The sequence below is a fragment of the Cygnus atratus genome, chromosome 1 (genome assembly GCF_013377495.2).
Source record: "Cygnus atratus isolate AKBS03 ecotype Queensland, Australia chromosome 1, CAtr_DNAZoo_HiC_assembly, whole genome shotgun sequence".
Taxonomy (NCBI): Eukaryota; Metazoa; Chordata; class Aves; order Anseriformes; family Anatidae; genus Cygnus; species Cygnus atratus.
In genome coordinates, this window is record NC_066362.1 from 72,673,998 (window position 1) to 72,692,552 (window position 18,555).

Consider the following 18,555-nt stretch of genomic DNA (forward strand, 5'->3'; position numbering starts at 1 on the left):
CCCCTTGTCCTGTCACCAGGCACATGGGAGAATAGACCAACCCCCACCTCGCTACAGCCTCCTTTAATGTACCTACAGAGAGCAATAAGGTCGCCCCTGAGCCTCCTCTTCTCCAGGCTGAACAAGCCCAGCTCCCTCAGCCGCTCCTCGTAAGACTTGTTCTCCAGACCCCTCACCAGCTTCGTTGCCCTTCTCTGGACTCACTCGAGCACCTCGATGTCCTTCTTGTAGTGAGGGGCCCAAAACTGAACACAGTACTCGAGGTGCGGCCTCACCGGAGCCGAGTACAGGGGGACAATCACTTCCCTAGACCTGCTGGCCACACTGCTTCTTATACAAGCCAGGATGCTGTTGGCCTTCTTGGCCACCTGAGCACACTGCTGGCTCATATTCAGCTGACTATCAACCAATACTCCCAGATCCTTCTCTGCCAGGCAGCATTCCAACCACTCATCTCCCAGCCTGTAGCTCTGCTTGGAGTTGTGCCCCAGGTGCAGGACCCAGCACTTGGCCTTGTTGAACTTCATACAGTTGGCCTCAGCCCATCGGTCCAGTCTATCCAGATCCTCCTGCAGAGCCTTCCTTCCCTCAAGCAGATCGACACACACACCTAACTTGGTGTCATCTGCAAACTTACTGAGGGTGCACTCGATCCCCTCATCCAGATCATTGATAAAGATATTGAAGAGGACTGGCCCTAGTACTGAGCCCTGGGGGACTCCACTAGTGACCGGCCTCCAACTGGATTTGACTCCATTCACCACAACTCTTTTGGTCCAGCCACCCAGCCAGTTTTTAACCCAACGAAGCGTACACCAGTCCAAGCCATGAGCAGCCAGTTTCTTGAGGAGAATGTTGTGGGAAATGGTATCAAAAGCCTTACTGAAGTCAAGGTAGACCACATCCACAGCCTTTCCCTCATCCACTAAGCGTGTCACTTTGTCAGAGAAGGAGATCAGGTTCGTCAAGCAGGACCTGCCTTTCATAAACCCATGCTGACTGGGCCTGATCGCCTGGTTGCCCTGCAAGTGCCGCGTGATGACACTCAAGATAATCTGCTCCATGAGCTTCCCTGGCACTGATGTCAAACTAACAGGCCTATAGTTCCCCGGGGTCTACACTCCAGCCCTTCTTGTAGATGGGCGTCACATTTGCTAGCTGCCAGTCGACTGGGACCTCCCCTGATAGCCAGGACTGCTGATAAATGATGGAAAGCAGCTTGGCCAGCTCCTCCGCCAGTCCTCTCAGTACCCTTGGGTGGATCCCATCCGGCCCCATCAACTTGTGTACATCCAAGTGCTGTAGCAGGTCACCAACCATTTCCTCGTGGACTATGAGGGTCACATTCTGCTCCCCATCCCCTTCCACCAGCTCAGGGTATAACTTAAGTACTTGTTTGTCCTAATTGACCACGTGACTGGATGGGTGTAAGCTTTCCCCTCAGTATCTGCCACTGCAAACACGGTGGCTAAGGTATCACTGGAGGAAATAGCCCCTAGATATGGGATAGCTGAAAACATTGATTCAGATCAAGGAAGTCATTTCACTTCACAAATACTGCAAGGGTTAATGCAGGCCTTAGAGACTGAGTGGGATTTTTACACCCCCTGGCACCCCTCCTCTTCTGGGAAGGTAAAGCGAATGAACCAGACATTAAAGAAGCAATTAACTAAATTAGTGTTAGAAACCCAACTTCCTTGGGTAAAATGCTTACCTTTAGCACTCCTACAGGTTCAAACAGCACCAAGAAACGATATAGGAATTTCACCGTATGAGATGCTGTTCGGATTACCCTATCTGGGCAGAAGGGATGAGATACCACAATTCGAAACGAGAGTTTTCTTAAGAACTGTATTCAGGGGTTGTCCTCTTCTTTGTCATCTCTCAGGACCCATGGGAAATTGGGTCCTGATTCGGACCTGGAAAGGATCAACTCCAGCCTGAATGGGAAGGACACTTCCAAGTACTACTAACCACTGAAACAGCCATAGGAACTGTGGAAAAAGGTTGGACTCACTATACTCGAGTGAAGGCATCCGTCGACTCTAGTACCTGGGAAGCTGTTCCTACAGAAGACTTGTCGGAAGTTGAAATCGAAGAGAAAAATCTCATAGTGGACTCTGAGCGGGATAAAAGCTTACAATTGTACACTAACCTTTTATTTTCACAGGTAACTAATGAGGATGACTTGTGATTGAGAGAAAGGACGGACCTATAGTGAATTGAAGTGCTCCCAAGGGGGGTTTGTTACAGTAGTAGTGTACATCTTATTCTTTGTATTGATAATTATTTGGAAACCTAAGGTTTAAAATTAATGACAGGGAAAAATCAATTATTAATTTTGTTTTTAGTGATTGTAGGCCTCAGAGAAAGCCTTGGTCAATTGGCAACTTGGAAAAGGCATGACCAGATAATAGTAAGATGGGATACCCCGTAAAAATATGGGTGAATGTGACAGAGGGTTATGTACCACAATCTGTCTTGTTTGATGCTTGTGGGGTGTTAGCTTGTGGAGATTTAAATGCCAGATGACAATTGAGCAGAGAGAACAAATAACTGGGATAGACCCAACAGCCAGATTGAGAATAGTTGTATGGAAACGATCCTCTATTGCCATCAGAGAAAGGGAGAAACTCAAGGAGAAAACAGGAGAGAAAACAGGAGGCCCTCTCTGAAATGCGGCAGTTCAAACATTTGAGATTGAAACAGGGTATGGGGACGTGAACGCCTGGATAGAATGGGTCAAATACACTGTCCAGAGTCTCAACCATAGCAATTGCTATGCTTGTGCCTCGGGATGACCGATTGCCCAGATAGTGCCCTGCCTGTTGGGGTGGACCATGGATTCCCAGGGGATGCAATGGATGGATGACCAAGAAAAGACTGCCTGGGGAAATGAGGCCTGTAAGTCTCTCTCTCTGTTGTTCCTTTCCTCGCGTGATAGCAATATCAGGGTTCCCCCTGCATTCTCTACAGCTATAGGTAACCATACAGCTTGCCTCTCACAGCAGGGTGTGAGTGCTACCTGGGAGAATTTGCCTTGTGCACGAGGACCCTGAATGCTACCAAGGACTTGATGGGAAACTGCTCAAGACTTGAGATCCCCAGGGCAGATCTCTGGTGGTACTGTGGAGGGAAGATCTTACGGTCCACCCTACCATCTAACTGGGGAGGCACTTGTTCAATCAGCTATACCCTTCACCCTGGCATTTGAAAGAGAAACATCGCAAATACCCAGAAGAAGTAAAAGAAGCTTAGGAGTATCATTTGATGATAGAGTGTACATAGATTCTATTGGGGTGCCTAGAGGAGTTCCCGATTAACATAAAGCCAGGAATCAAATTGCTGCAGGGTCTGAATCACTGTTCTGGTGGGTAACAATCAATAAGAATGTGGATTGGATTAATTATATTTATTATAATCAGAAGAGATTCATAAATTATACAAGGGATGCGATAAGAGAAATCGCTGAACAACTAAATGCCACCAGCAAAATGGCTTGGGAAAAGAGTAGCATTAGATTTGATGTTTGCGGAGAAAGGAGGTGTGTGTGTGTGTTGTGGTTTAACCCGGCCGGCAGCTAAACACCACACAGCCGTTCGCTCACCCTCCCCCCTCCCTCTCTGGGATGGGGGAGAGAAACGGGAAAGTGAAGCCTGTGAGTTGAGATAAAGACAGTTTATTAAGACAGGAAAATAATAACAACAACAATAATAATAATAATGATAATGGTATTACTAATAATAATGTGTACGAAACGAGTGATGCACAATGCAATTGCTCACCACCTGCTGACCGATGCCCAGCCTATCCCTGAGCAGCCGGCCCCCCACCCCAGCTAGCCACCCCTATATATTGTTCAGCATGACGTCAGATGGTATGGAATACCCCTTTGGCCAGTTTGGGTCAGCTGTCCTGGGTCTGTCCCCTCCCAGCTCCTGCTGCACCCCTAGCCTGCTCGCTGGCAGGACAGAGCAAGAAGCTGAAAAGTCCTTGGCTTGGTGTAAGCACTGCTCTGCAACAATTAAAACATCAGCATGTTATCAGCACTCTTCTCATCCTAATCCAAAGCATAGCACCCTACCAGCTACTAGGAGGAAAATTAACTCTGTCCTAACTGAAACCAGGACAGTGTGTGATACTGAGCAACCATTGTTGCACTTTTATACCCAACAATACTGCCCCGGATGGCACAGTAACTACAGCATTGCAAGGGTTTACCACCCTTGCCAGTGAATTGGCAGAAAAATTAGGCATATTTACATCCTTGATCACAGTAGCAGGAGTTTTGACAGCCATTGGTTGTTGCATTATCCCCTGTGTAAAAGGACTAGTACAGTGGTTAACTGAAACTGCACTATTGAAACAAATGACCGTGAAGCCACCACCTTAATCAGATAAGGTGATGATATTAGAGGAGATGGAAAGCAAAGAAGGTGAAGAAGAGGAAGGTATCTACCAAATTACACCTTCAAGGAAAGTTTTGCAAAAATCAACAATTTATAAAAAAAGAAAAGAGGGGAATTGTGGGAATAAAAATGTTGTTTTTGCAGAGTTACATTGTTTAAAGGTAAGGAATGGGGTATTGAGATATGCTTGCAGGCTTGAGATAAACTTAGCAGGCGACCTTGTAAAATGCAGACAACCAGACTCCTTAGGACAATTAGGTGAAAATCACGGTGTTAAGTCAAGTCAGACAAGTGAAGAAACATTACCACTTCAAACAGTAAAAAAGTCAAAAGAAATTTGAAATTTAACAGGCCAGCAACTGAAGGCCATGCATTGTCTGTGAAGCATCAGATAGATTGTGAACCTGGATTACCCACTCAGTGGGGAAACAGGGGAGGGTCCTGTCATCAAAAAGTACATAAACTGTGTTTTGGAACCAGTAGGTGCGCTCCTGCTTGTGGGACACCCGCCATTGCAATCGCAAATAAATTACTACTTCACTGAGATCCTTGCCTGAGCCTAAGTTATTGGCTACAGAGTGTTTCTCACAAAAGTAAACAAGATTAGGAAGTAAGAACAATGGAAGAGTGGCAACAATCAGCTATCTGTAAGCAACACTGTAAGTGAAAAGGTCTAAAAATGCTCTTTTAGTATACGTATTAAAAAGAAAGAAGATAATTATTACAGGGATGGTTGGCTCGCAGGTGGAACTGGATTATCTTTATGTGCCATATTGAGGAATTAACTAGTTATTTTTAGATTATCTGAGGCCTTAGAGAGTTACTCCAGGAAAGACATACTAATTTACCTTCAGTTTTTCTGGCCCATTGCCTCAATGGCGTAACATGTACATCTTTTTCCACATCTGGACAGGAGAAGTACATTACAAGCATACAGGAATTTATCTAGCTTTTTACTGAAGACAAAGAATGTGATGCACTGATGTCGTGGTTTTACCCTTCTGGGCAGCTGAACTCCACCACAACTGATCTCTCACTGTACCTCCTCAAAGGAAGATGGGGAGAAAATACAACGGAAAAGGGCTCAAGGGTTGAGAAAAGGACAGTGAGATCACTCAACAATTACTGTCACAAGCAAACCAGACTCAACATAGGGAGATTAATGGAATTTATTGCCTATCACTAACAGATTAGAGCAGTGAGAAAATAAAAGCAAACTAACTCCTCCTCTCCCTCCTCATCCACCCTCTTCTACCTCCATCCCCTGAGTGGCACAGGGGAATGGGGGCTGCGATCAGTCCCTAACACTGCATATCCACCCCTCCTTCACGGTCACTCCCTTCCCCTGCTCCATGTGGGGTCCCTCCCATGGGATTCCGTCCTTCCCAAACAGATCCTGCGGGGGCATCCCACAGGTAGCAGCTCCCCAAGAACTGCTCCAACATGGCTCCATACCACAGGGTCCATCTGTCAGGAGCAAACTGCTCCAGCACGGGTCCCCCACGGGCAGCAGCTCCCCCCAGATCCCCTGCTCCTGCATGGGTTCCTCTCCATGGGCTGCAGCTCTGGCCTGGGTCCTGCTCCTGCGGGGGCTCTCCATAGGCCACAGCCTCCTCCAGGCCACATCCACCTGCTCCACCGGGGGCTCCTCCATGGGCTGCAGCGTGGAGATCTGCTCCATGCGGGACCCATGGACTGCAGGGGGACAGCCTGCTCCACCAGGGGCCTCTCCACAGGCCGCAGGGGAACTTCTGCTCCAGTGCCTGGAGCACCTCCTCCCCTCCTTCTGCACTGACCTTGGGGTCTGCAAGGCTGCTTCTCACTCTTCTCTCCCAGCTGCTGTAGGCCAGTAGTTTTTTCCCTTTATTCAATCTGCTCCCACAGATGCACAACTAACATCGCTCATTAGCTTGGTTCTGGCCAGCAGCAGGTCCCTTCGGAGCTGTGTGGAACTGGCTCTGATCTGACATGGAGAAGCTGCTGGGCTCTGCTCACAGAGGCCACCCCTGCACCCCCCTGCTACCAAGCCCTCGCCACATAAACCCAATACAGCTGAAAATTTGCGGCAAGGTTGTCTCAGTAAAGATAATGAATATTAACCATGTATATCATAAGTGGGCTTAAGATAAACTATTAAAAATAAGTTATTTTATAAAAATAAGGTTTTTTTCCTAGCAGAGAAGGTGCAAAGAAGTCTAGATTTAATTGAACAAATCTTAGAAATTTTTTAATCATAGCTCGTTGTAGTGCATCTCCTATTTTTGCTGCTTTGATCACTAATATATCATCCCAACAGGCATTTCTTTCCCTCCCTGAGAACCACCACACTGGTTACAGTACTAGCCAAGGCATATATATACTTTATTTCATTTCTTTTTTTATCCATCATAAATTGTAAATATATTGAAATTTCCTTCAAAAATTACCATACCACTCAGAGACTTAATGGTTACCAATGGATAAAAGAGTGAAAACAAATCACAGATCAGGTTAAAAGATTTTTTCAGTCTGCATCAAGAATTTTCAATCTCTCTTCTTCATAAATGCAATAAAGTTGGAAGTTCAAATGTATTTAGCCTACAATGACATGGTTTGGGAAGTTTTCACACAGAACAAACTGAAACTTTACTTAGTGTTGTTCACTCTGCAACACAGAATTACTTCTTTATCCTTTTATTTTATGTAGACTGTTGCAATGGAAGCAACTTGAAGGTATTTAAAAGACCTTAAGGATATAAACAGACATGAAGATTGATCATCAGATTCAAGCACCAATTTAAACAAAGAAACAGGACACATATCCAGATGAACAACTTGAAATGTTCTGCTTAACACCTTATTATCTGCTAGAACAAAATACACATGGGACTCTTTGCCTTGTGACCTTATTTCCCCACATGAAATACAAGGAGAAGAACGATGAAGCAGAAATATAGTTAATAAATACAGTAACACTAATTTCATGGGTTTCTTGTTTCAACAATGTTTTCCAAGTCCAGTTTCAGAATTTACCACATTTTTTGGAAGTATAGCTAATAATCCACTGTTGAATATAACCGTTAACTTCTGAAGCACACCCAATGGAAGGAGATTAAGGTAGTGCCTAGAGCACAATTTTCACTTGGAACAAAGTTCACCAGATCGCTCTGCATGGAATTAGCAACACCTGCTTGTCTCTATTTTTTGTTGCTGTTGTACTAACATAAATGGAGTACGTAAACCCTTCTCGTTACAGATATTTCCCAACAAGATCAATACTACATACGGTATCACATGAACCAACTGTTCGGGGTCAATATATCAAAAATTTAGTTATAACTCAAACTCATTTTGTCATATAAATCCTATGTCGAATGGCTATGTAGTGTAACAGCCACAAAACACTTTATGGAATTATTGTTAACAACCTTCTGGTCAATTTCCCACCCCCTAGTTCTCAGTGGTGTTAAAAATGTTTTAAAACATCCTCTAGCTAGGAAAAGGAGTCTGAAGCAGTTACTCAAGTTACTGTGTTCTTTCCCCTCTTTTCTGCTGAATACCATTCACTGCTGCTTGCTCAGATCCCAACAGAAACGGAACAGCACATGTCCGTACTCATCAAGGAGGCGTCAGCTGCCACAAAACTGAGGGGAAAACCTCATGCCATGTAAGTACCCAACAAAAGGTACAACCCACTCTCCTCCAGATGCTGTGAGGAACCACTGATTCCACACTACAACTCCTGATGCTGTGAATAAGCTGAAGGTGGGAAGTCCAATTCCCCAGAACAGCCTTTCAATCTTACTGCTGTCAATGACTGTACTACAGACAATTTAATGCTGGGCAATACCAGCTATCTAGTTCCTATCACTTTTCCTTTTTTTCCTACTGGTCTACAAAGGGGTTCACAATCGTTCGTCAGGACACTCTTGGCCTTCATGCCTTTTCCTGGGCATGACTAACTCTGTGACGCAGCTTGAGAGTCACTCCTCTTCACATTCATCGAGCAAACCCTCCTCCTGCCATCCAGAGGATTTAGTCCTTGTCCTCCTCCACTGAAGGACTGTGCTTGCATTACTAGTCTGCCCCTGGAAGAAGGATTGCAGCAATGGATGAAGGAGTGAGCACGGCTTAAGCACAATGCCATTACATGCCTGAAAGGCTTCATTTTGAGCCAAATATAGCAGCAAAAGGAAAAGCAATATCCTGAACTTCCCCAGATTCATAAAGGTGTTCAACAGCAGGTTACTTTATTTTCATTCTGTAGTTTCCCTTTCACAAAATTAGAAAAAAGCACCAACAGGAACCCAGTAAAAACCTCTCCCATGTAACAGCAGTGAAAAGAAATAAAAGCAGCAAGAGAAACCAAATGTTTCCTACTCTCTGCAAACACAGATGGCAAAGGGGGTCCAAGACAGTAAAGTGTGATCCAATGCCTTATATCAAGCTTAACATACCCACACAGAGAAACGCAGAACATGAAAAGAAATACTGAAAATGCCTTAATTTTTGGTGAAATGAGTTTTGTAGAAATCACTAGTAATAACCGGCATTAGGCAAGAAGGATACTAAGACATTTTTTATTTACTATATGAATGAAAAAAAAACAAAAACAAAAAAACTCATCCACTAAGGACATGTAAATAGTACTCAAATCGGTATTTAGTTCTTGGCAGTTATTACCCTGGCCACCCAGCAAACAGTACATAAATGAAAACAAACAAAAATAATAATAACAAACCTCACAGCCAAGATTTGTTTCCTGGAATCATATCAACTATTTCAAGTGCCATCAAAATAAAAAAAGGAACATTTCCTTATTTCAGTATGTGCACAGATCAAATAAAGAAACCGCAAAACAGAATATATTTTGAATGGAGGTTCTATAGGAACTTTGCCTTTTCCTAGTTCAAATATCCTGGGTAACGAAGTTTCCACAAATCTTTAACAATCTACAGGGAACAGCTGAGGGAAAACGCAATGGAATTAGTCTGGGGAAGAAAAAGAAAAGAATAAAAGGAAAAAATATCTGGGGCTGAGATTTTTTTTTCAAGTAGCATAATAGAAGGCCCACTTTTTAATCAATACTGAAATACCAACTATGCACACATACCTTTGCCTTTCTATTCCACCACCCAGATTAAGGAAGAAAGAAAGGAAAAACAGAATTAGCATGTTGCAGTTCAAGAAACAATTGAGTTTGCTTATGAAAAAAAAAGTAAGGTGACATCATAACACCACATGACTTTCCACATAAAAAATACAGTGCAGATGTATTTAACAAAATCTACAGCCTTACCAGTCAGTAACGGTTCTTCTTTGATTTGTATTCCATCAAGCAGTTTGATCAAACGGACGGATGTAGTGATGAGACCCAAGTTCCTGTTATAAAATTTGAAAAAATAAAGAACATTTCATATGAAATATAACCCAAAAAAGCAAAAATCCTCTTCACTTTAGTTACTATCAAGTTTTTAACATCTTCAGAAATTCTGAAATATTAAGGAGTTTTTCCTACTGGGTCTGACTGTATCAGTGGCCAGAATACTGCCATCAGAAGCGAAAGGAACTGGTTTACATTTTGTTTCAGACTTGTACAGTCTGGTGTTAAACATCTTGTTTTCTTTAAGATAGAAGATTTGTATCCTTTCTCAGTTCTTAAGACTTCTCCATGCCTTTCTAAGAATACATTAGAGAAAGAACATCTAGAAAAGAGTAAGTTTTTACATTTTCACAATATCACCATTCAAAATAATAAACTAAGGCAACCAGGAATAGTGTATGTATTATCTCTAAGTAAGGTACATCCTAATGATAACCAATGGAGGGAAGGCACAAAATATGAATTGCTTTGAAATCCGTAACAACTATATTATGTGATTACAGTTCTATATCCAATACAAGTAGTTAAAGAAGAGATGCCATACTTGAATTTTTATAACTTTTAAAGAATAGGAAACAAACACCATCAAAAGCTTATCTATTTATTTTGAGCTTTCACATATCCTTACAGATAACTACAACATTCAGCTCCCAGACCAACAGCTGCCAATGAACAATGATCAGTCCAGACATAATTGCTTCCTCAAGGAAACCTGAGTTCATTTAGTGTTGCAGTAAAAAGCAATAGTAAATTTTAGGAAAAGCCACACACAAAGCCCATCACCTACCCTCTCATGCTGGCGTGCTTCTTCTATGGAATGATGCACTAATCGCCCACTGAATCTTCAGAAGACACTCTTTATTGAATAGTGGGAAAACTTGAGGCTATTGATGTATCTTTGACTTCATCAGACTGCACACTAACAATTTTGGACACAACACATTCAGACTTAAGTACTCTTCCCTTCAGATTTTGCTATTCTTCTAAATCCAATATTAACACCTAGCAGGTTATTCCTGTAATTTAAACAGTTTTGCGTGTTTGAAGTTCTAGCATCCAAGGAAAGCCATGATATATGCTATTTAGTAATAAACTGCAGGTACTTAAAAACCCTTAAGAAGTGATTGGTGACTGGTATCAAACAAACGGGGTCAATTCACAGGGAAACATACAAAACCCCGGGCAGGAAGCAAGGAAGATGAAGTAATCATTTATCCCTGCTCTAATAAGAAACACAGGGTGACAGTAAATATAAACTAATTTACAGCCTGCCAGAAGTGAGGCCAGTTGGAATCAACAATGACAAAATAATTCTGCTGCCAAAAATCAGCAATCCTGGAGGTAGACAATGTGTATGTCAGAATGTACATGCAACAGGGGTTAAAAAAAAAAAGTCAAAAAATACATTATAAATGGATGGAGTTTCAGCTTTTAACTCATTTGTGTACTTTAGTAGTTAAGCTGTTTGAGAAGAGATCAGTCAAGATAGAGTGACTGAAACTTCGTAATACCATTTCTGCCAAACCTCCACACCCAGGCATGAGTTACTGCAAAAATATCACATCATCACAGATGAATGCAGAATAATTATTTGTCTTCTGCAGATGTTTGTTAGTCAAACAAATTATCTTTCCCATTATGCTCTACGACAGAAAGGAAACCAAGGATGCATTTATAGATATCAAACACATACATGCACACCAGTATACATACAATCCATTAAAATCAAAACATTTCCCATTCCTTCAGACCCCAAATTTCTTCATAGCATGCAAAACAGAGAAACTGGAAGGAACAAAGCTTCATATTCCGCAGTAGTTTCAAAGTTATTAAACAACCCATGTGTCTACAATCATCGCATTCTTTCCAATAAAGAATCAGTTTTGATTTTGGTCAAAAAAATTTGTAGTTTTTCTTTTTTTGAATATCTGAATGTTGCACACTTCAAAATCAAAGGCACATAATTTTTCTTCCATTCACAACTTTTAATCATTCAAGATATTTAATCCTTAAACAAGCTGTGCATTTGCAACTGTTTAAAATCAGCACAAACATATGGCCAATATGTTGTTAGCTCAGAGCAGCCACTGTGGTGCGTACACCATTACCTTACTACAAAACCAAAACAGTACCCAAAGAGTGACCTACAAAGCCAATCACTGCTACAAACACCATCAGAACTTTCTATACACGCAGGCCTCCTGCAAATTAAAGGGAACTGCTGTTATTAGCATCCAGCTTCCTAAATGTGCAAGGCTATGCTAACTGCTTAGAGAGGGTAAGTAAGCAGCACGGGTATAACCAGTGCAGAGCACATTTCTGTTTGGAAGCAGGTTTAATATCTGAATTCCATCAGAAAGTTAAAATTAGACCCATTAATGGGTTGTACTTGTCATGCTACTGAAAAGGACAATTCTACTACCTCCCAGACATGTAATTCTGTTCTCTCTCTTTTGTTAAGGTGAGTGATTAAGGAACTACAATACTTTACAAATAAGGAATCCAGGCTGGCTGAACAACCACCCACCAAAAAAATAACAAACAAATATATTTTCTGTCAGATCAGTTTCTTGATCCACAACATGATCACAAGTGCTAGGACTGCCAGAAGCAAACATGTAAGATCCTGAACTCAGATTTAACTTATTCTAAAACTAATGCTTTCTACAAACAGCCCTGCAACTTCTACGGCATTAACAAAGATTCTGTCCCAGCACAGAAGCTGGAACTTTGTCCCATGTCCCAGTTAAATTTTATTTAGCTTAATAAAATTTGAGAAGTCCCAAGAAATTACATTTTATGACTGTATTCCAGTTCTTCATGAACTAGCAAATTTGAAACAGGTCTGTGTTTTGGTTTTGATTGGTTGGTTGGTTTTAGAGTTTCTTTTGAACAGCAGGTAGACTACCAGGTTTTCAGTTATGACAGCTAGCTGTATCCCAAGCATCCCTTCAACGTTATAGCAGGCCCAGGCAAAAAAAAAATAAATAAATAAAAATGAGAGCCTGAATAATTTAAGCAGTCTGACTTATTAGCATTGACATTAACTGTACACTTGTGAGGGTTGAAATGTAGAGTTCTACATAGTGTACTTTGCCATGGGTACTAGACTGATCTATATGTACTTAGAAAAAATACTAATCCTGTAACCGACAATTAAGACTGCTTACTTATTCATTACATTACCCCCCAAAAAATAATGACAGGAATGAGAAAAATGTATAGTTCTACAGTGAAACTTATGAAAGGTTTATATCATTTGCATAATCAACCCATACTAAGAACACAAATGCTTCCTTCTACCATTCATCAGTGCCCCAGACTCTGACCTACAAATAGGTCAGCTATTTTTGTTACTTGCATACTTCATTTCAAGTGATTGAATCAAACAGGAAATACCAGTTAATAAATCAACTAACACAGCAGTATAAAATAAGAATCTCTATATAAAACTACACAAACATCAGAAGGTTATAATTTTGTATGGGTTAAAATGGATCAAAACTGTACCTCATGACATCTTGATTCTTGGCACACTCAACACAGGCATTCCTCAGACATCTGAAGCATTCTGCTATGAGCAACAGACAGGTGTCTAAATCCAGCAGTTCACAGGAGTCCTTGTAGGCCTGTTCAATTTCATTCAAGGCTTTGGTCAGGATTTTGAGAAGATCCTGAAATATACTTTCTTCTGCCGTTTCTCTGAAATAAACAAATTTGTAGTAAGCACAAGAACTGCTCTGCTATCAAAAAGGATCATATTATGTCAGTTATATTTCTTGTTCTTAACACTAAGGTATTTCTGCAACAATATGTAACTATCCTTAGCATAACAAGATCCTTCAAGTGGAAAGCACAAAGAATGTGTTCACAATCATCCCACTAGCCTTTTTAGGAAAAGACTTCGTATTAATACTACTAATACTAATATGATTAATACTAAGGCTTAGCATTAATGCTGTTGCCTTAGAATTTCTCACAGCTTTCCAACACCACTTTGGAACCTTAGAAAGGAACAAAAAGTCTCTGTATATAGCTTGCTTGATTACACATGACACTGCATATTGTTCTAAGTATCAGGGATTGTTTTAACTAGCAAATGCAGCTACTAGCACGAGATGTTTCAAAAGAAAAAAATGTACCATAAGCTTCATTATAATAGTCTGCCATAAGTTTCTCCACAGCAAGAAGTCTTGACAAAAGCAGGTATCTGCACTAGCCATCATTCTGAAGAGTGTAAATCAAAGTCTAGAGGGAAAGTCCACTCTCTACTTCAGCATACAACTACCTCAACACAAAAAATACTACACCACTACTTAAAATATCAAGACTTAAGAAAACAGTACAAAACCATAAGAACAATGACAACAATGTGAATGGATGAGAGAGATGCTGAAGCACCCAACAGTTCAATTCACCAGATTCCCATGACTAACACGCACATCTGCGGGTCTGTCACACAAGCGTGTACATTTCCCAAGTGCAGCTATCCACATACTCTTTCCCCTCATTTTATGTTCATAAAGGAGATGAGGACAACCCATCAAAACCATTGATAAGGCATTTTTGATATAGCCTGCTGGTGAAAAGAAGCCACACCCGTATCAGTACCATGAATTTACTCATCCAATACTTTTGACAGGGGAAAGGGGGGAAGGAAATCCAGTTGCAGCTTCCTCGAAGCTTAAGCAGACCTGCATAGTGCTCAAGATCAAATAGGGAAGACAGGTTCTAAGACATAAGGTTGAGAAATAACTCCTAAGCTAAGGACAGAAGAAAGTAAGACAAAAAGGAAAGTAATATTAAACAAAGTATGTTCACACAGAAGACAACACCATTCCTAAAGAACTTCAACATTTCTTGATCAAACAAGATGATACAGTATTACTTGGGTTCTGCTTCTCCCCCAGATATCCTCACATTCACACAACTAGAAAGTGTATCTATCCTTTATCAAAAGTGATTACACTTCCATAAACCAAATCACGTACATAAATATTAAATTACTTAAAACATCAGATCTCCAAGAAATACTTATTTTACACTAACACCTCACAGTGGATCAAGACCCATACCCTTACACTATCTCCAGCTACTTAAAAAAGACACAAAGAGAATCAACAATACCACAACAAAACCACAACACAGTATCAGTGAGAATTATCTACAGGGGAAAAAAAGCTATACTTTTCAAAGGAGTGATATTGAGGGGAAATAGAATGGCACAAGAAAGACCGAAAGCAGACCTGGCCCTCAGTCGTAAACAGAACTTACATAACCAGAAAGGAGGTTTGGAATTTGGTTTGGATTTTATGATATAAAGACATCACAGGACTCGAACCTTCCACTTACAAGAAGTGCTGTGGCTCCTGACGCTTCATCACAAATATGCACTCCACAAGAAGATTAAGTGGCTGGTGTACCAAAGTACACATGGTAAACGCACAGACACTTTCTTCTACACATTAGAAGAGCTACAGTTTGGTAAAGGAGAACCAACTGGGTCCTGTCCCAAACACTCAAAAGCCATGTTTTCTCTATTGAGTGACGATGTCATACAGAACTTAGATACAACACTGAGATTATTTTAACATAGGAAAATTCTTAGTCTGACTGCAGTTTCCTTTATATTTGTCTGTACCACCTGTTGGATTATCACTTGAAAAGGGTCATTTCCCGACACAACTTCAAAATAAAGAAATCAGTAGTCATGGCAAGATGCATACTAGTATACAACATTCAATTATTTTAAATAGATAAAACAGAAACAAAACCAAACAGAAGGGTAAAACACGAAAAAAAGCTGCAAGTACTTTAGTGCGTGTTCCAGCAACACTTTATTCTGTTGAAAGCACAACCTAAAGTCATTCTGATCCTGGAAAAGTTTCTACTCTTGTTAGAAAGTTACCTAGAAAAATGACAGTTTGGATCAGATATTGGATCACAAAGGTTTCAAGATGTTGTGACAAATTTTCTCTTAATATTAGACTGAAACAGAAAAATTTCATTCAATTAATACAGAGCAAGAGTTTAGGTGTTCCAATTAAACACAAAGATGAAATTTTTGCCTGTCTTAACAGAGCAAATGAGATGTACACAGGAATCACCTGTCCTCACTGTGAACATAGATGTGGATTATCACATATCAGCAAGGATAGACAGTGGCGGTTTTTTGTGGTGGTCCTTTAGGGACCCAGGAGTTGGACTCGATGATCCTTGTGGGTTCCTTCCAACTCAGATATTTTATGATTCTACAGAAACAAAGAAATCGAGTCATCTGCTTAAAGGTGCTTGAAGTCCCAAGTGAAGCACACAGGAGACTTGAGTTCAGCTGAATTCCACGCAGCACTCTCATAGCTGGGACATTATTTACCTTCCTGTATTTGCTTCTGAATTACAAACCACTGGCATTCACATTTTTTATTATTATTATTTTGTTACCACAAGCAGTGAAGATTTATCAATTCCATAGTAACAAAAGAATTACCACTGAACATCCCAAGTACCAAGCGGCCACTGGATTGTTCCTTCTAGTTCAATAGCACCAACAACAACATTTCCCACTGTATTTCCCAAGTTGTTCTCATGTCTATTCAGTCACATCCTGTGGGATGCAATTGCCTCTTGGAAGAGCAATTACAGTGTCTCTCTTCAACCTGACCACCTGTACCCAAAGAACTTGGCTATTTGTGGGCTATCTACTCTTCTGTCAAAGGTGGCTGCAGAAGTTTCAAGGAAGAAGGCAAGAAACAGGCAGGGAAAGGATCAGTACATAAGCCCAAAATTTGCACAGGTCCTTCTGTCTCCCCAGAGAAATAGACAAGAAAACCAAAGGGACTTCCCCTGTATATACAGAGACCACGAGAGAGTAGTTCTAAGTATAACCCCTGCACACACACACGCAACTTCTAAATGTGTATTTATTTAATCAACAGAAATTGTACCGGGAATTAATAACAATACAATTTTATACTAAGTTAGGAAAGAAAAGATCAAGCCTTCTACACGCTATAGCCTTCAACTACTGTTACAAGGACTGAGCATGAGCTCCACACCAATCTGTACAGCCTTCTACCTTCCAGAAAGAGCTGAAACCACTATTAGAAGCACAGTCACACCTGAACCTCTACACGTCCAAGGAACTCTGCTAAAGCTAACAGTGTTGCATGGCATTGCAAACATCCAACCCTGACCTCAAAGGAACAGCAATGCTCCACATCAGCTTCTTGCTTTCTCCAGTAACGGTATGTTTTCACTTTGTCTACTGGAAGTTACAAGGCACATCCACCTTTCCTCCCAATCAAGCCTGCCCTGCTGCACAGCAAGGAGCCTACAGAGCCATCCTCACCCCCAAAGGTTATGCTTGGGCTGCAGCTGAGCATGATGAAACTACTACAGGAGCACCTTACCACTCTCTAATTACACCTACTCATCCCTCCAAGATGCATTTTGCCACTAGCAGCTGCATCTTGGCCGTAGCAGCTGCCACTCTCACAGGAGCTTAGAGGGACAACTGCTATCGTGTGTCCTGCGACCATGGGACCCCAGAGGAGCAGCGACAGATCACGCCAATGGCGATCCCGCTTTCCAAGAGGCGGACCCCCAGAGCTCGGAGCAGGCGGCAGGGTCCTCCCCGGCCCCCCCGGCCCCCGAAGCTCCCTCCCCCGGCCCACGTGGCGGCCACCAGCCCCTCCTGCCCGATACCTGGGCTGCGCCTCCCGGAGCAGACCCGTCACTGCCCGCACGCTCTCCAGACGAGCCGCTGGGGCGGCCGCCATAGAGCGGCCTAGCCGCGCCGCCGCAGCGGGCAGCGATCGCGATCCCGAGCCCGCTGCCGCCATCGCCAGGCTCGGCGCGGCCCAGCTCCGCCCCCCGCCGCACGGAAATGGCGGCGGCCCAGGCCCGCGGGGCGGCCCGGGTATTGCCTCGCTGAGCGGGGAGACAGCGTTTTATCCCGATATTCGATTTTTCTAAGCGTTTGCTGCCGGGAAGCGCCGCGGAGGGGATGTGGGCCTCGCGCCCGGCCGGCCTGGGGGCAAAATGGCCGCCCCGCTGCTGGGGGTGTCTGGCCTGGGCGCCCGGGGCCGTTCTCTGCGAGCGCATGGGGTGCAAAATATTACCTCAAAAACATCCTTGACGAGCTAACTGTGGGCGTATCCTTCTTTCAAGGGCCCTTCTTTCAAGGGTCAGCCTCCTTTCAAGGGCCCACGGTGGCCCTCGGGGCCTTCTTGTGATTCTTATGGAGCCTGCAGGTTAAATGCTTGCTGTGCGCCATAAAAAGTTTTCCCGAGTCTTTTCCTTGCTGTCGTCCCATTCACTTTGAGAGCTGCCTGCTTCTAAAAGATCCAAGCAGATACTTCGGTACATTTTAAATACACATACAAAAGGTTAACATATTTACATCAGGATAAAATTCAACTTTCCAGTGGATAAAAAGACTTAATTGTAGCCAAATACCATGGAAAGCCTCACTAGACTGGAACCAAATTTAATTTTCCAAAGGTAGATGAAAGAATCTGAAAACAATACCTCTAAAAGAAAGTGCAACACACACACACACACAAAAAAAAAAAAAAAAAAAAAAAAAAGGTTATTCACTTCCCCCAGTTCACATCTTCAAGTTTCTGCAAGGCCTTGCTGTCCTGCACAGTTATCTGAGGCCTTGTTAGCAATACTTTCCACCTCAGCAGCAAAGACCCGGTGGGGATTTTACTCTACCATACCAAACCTAGTCAGTGCACAATTTATGTTTAAAGGAGGTGTTCTGCTTTTAGAAATAAACCT

General features: G+C 42.2%; 1 protein-coding gene across 2 annotated transcripts in view; it reads right to left on the reverse strand.

Annotated features, from left to right (window-relative positions):
- The window catches only part of ATXN10 (ataxin 10), a 116,050-nt gene extending 98,133 nt beyond the window's left edge, over positions 1-17,917 (reverse strand). Inside the window, exons 1-3 of one of the 2 annotated variants that reach the window (XM_050708824.1) lie at positions 17,892-17,917; positions 13,282-13,473; positions 9,688-9,770 (exon numbers count right to left, since the gene is read on the reverse strand). In XM_050708824.1, the coding sequence (XP_050564781.1) occupies positions 9,688-9,770; positions 13,282-13,473; positions 17,892-17,902 (286 nt within the window). In that variant the 5' untranslated portion in view covers positions 17,903-17,917. Of the gene's footprint in view, positions 1-9,687; positions 9,771-13,281; positions 13,474-17,475 lie in introns of both variants that reach the window. The other variant, XM_035551024.2, reaches the window with a different exon arrangement.
- Between the last annotated feature and the right edge of the window lie 638 nt (positions 17,918-18,555).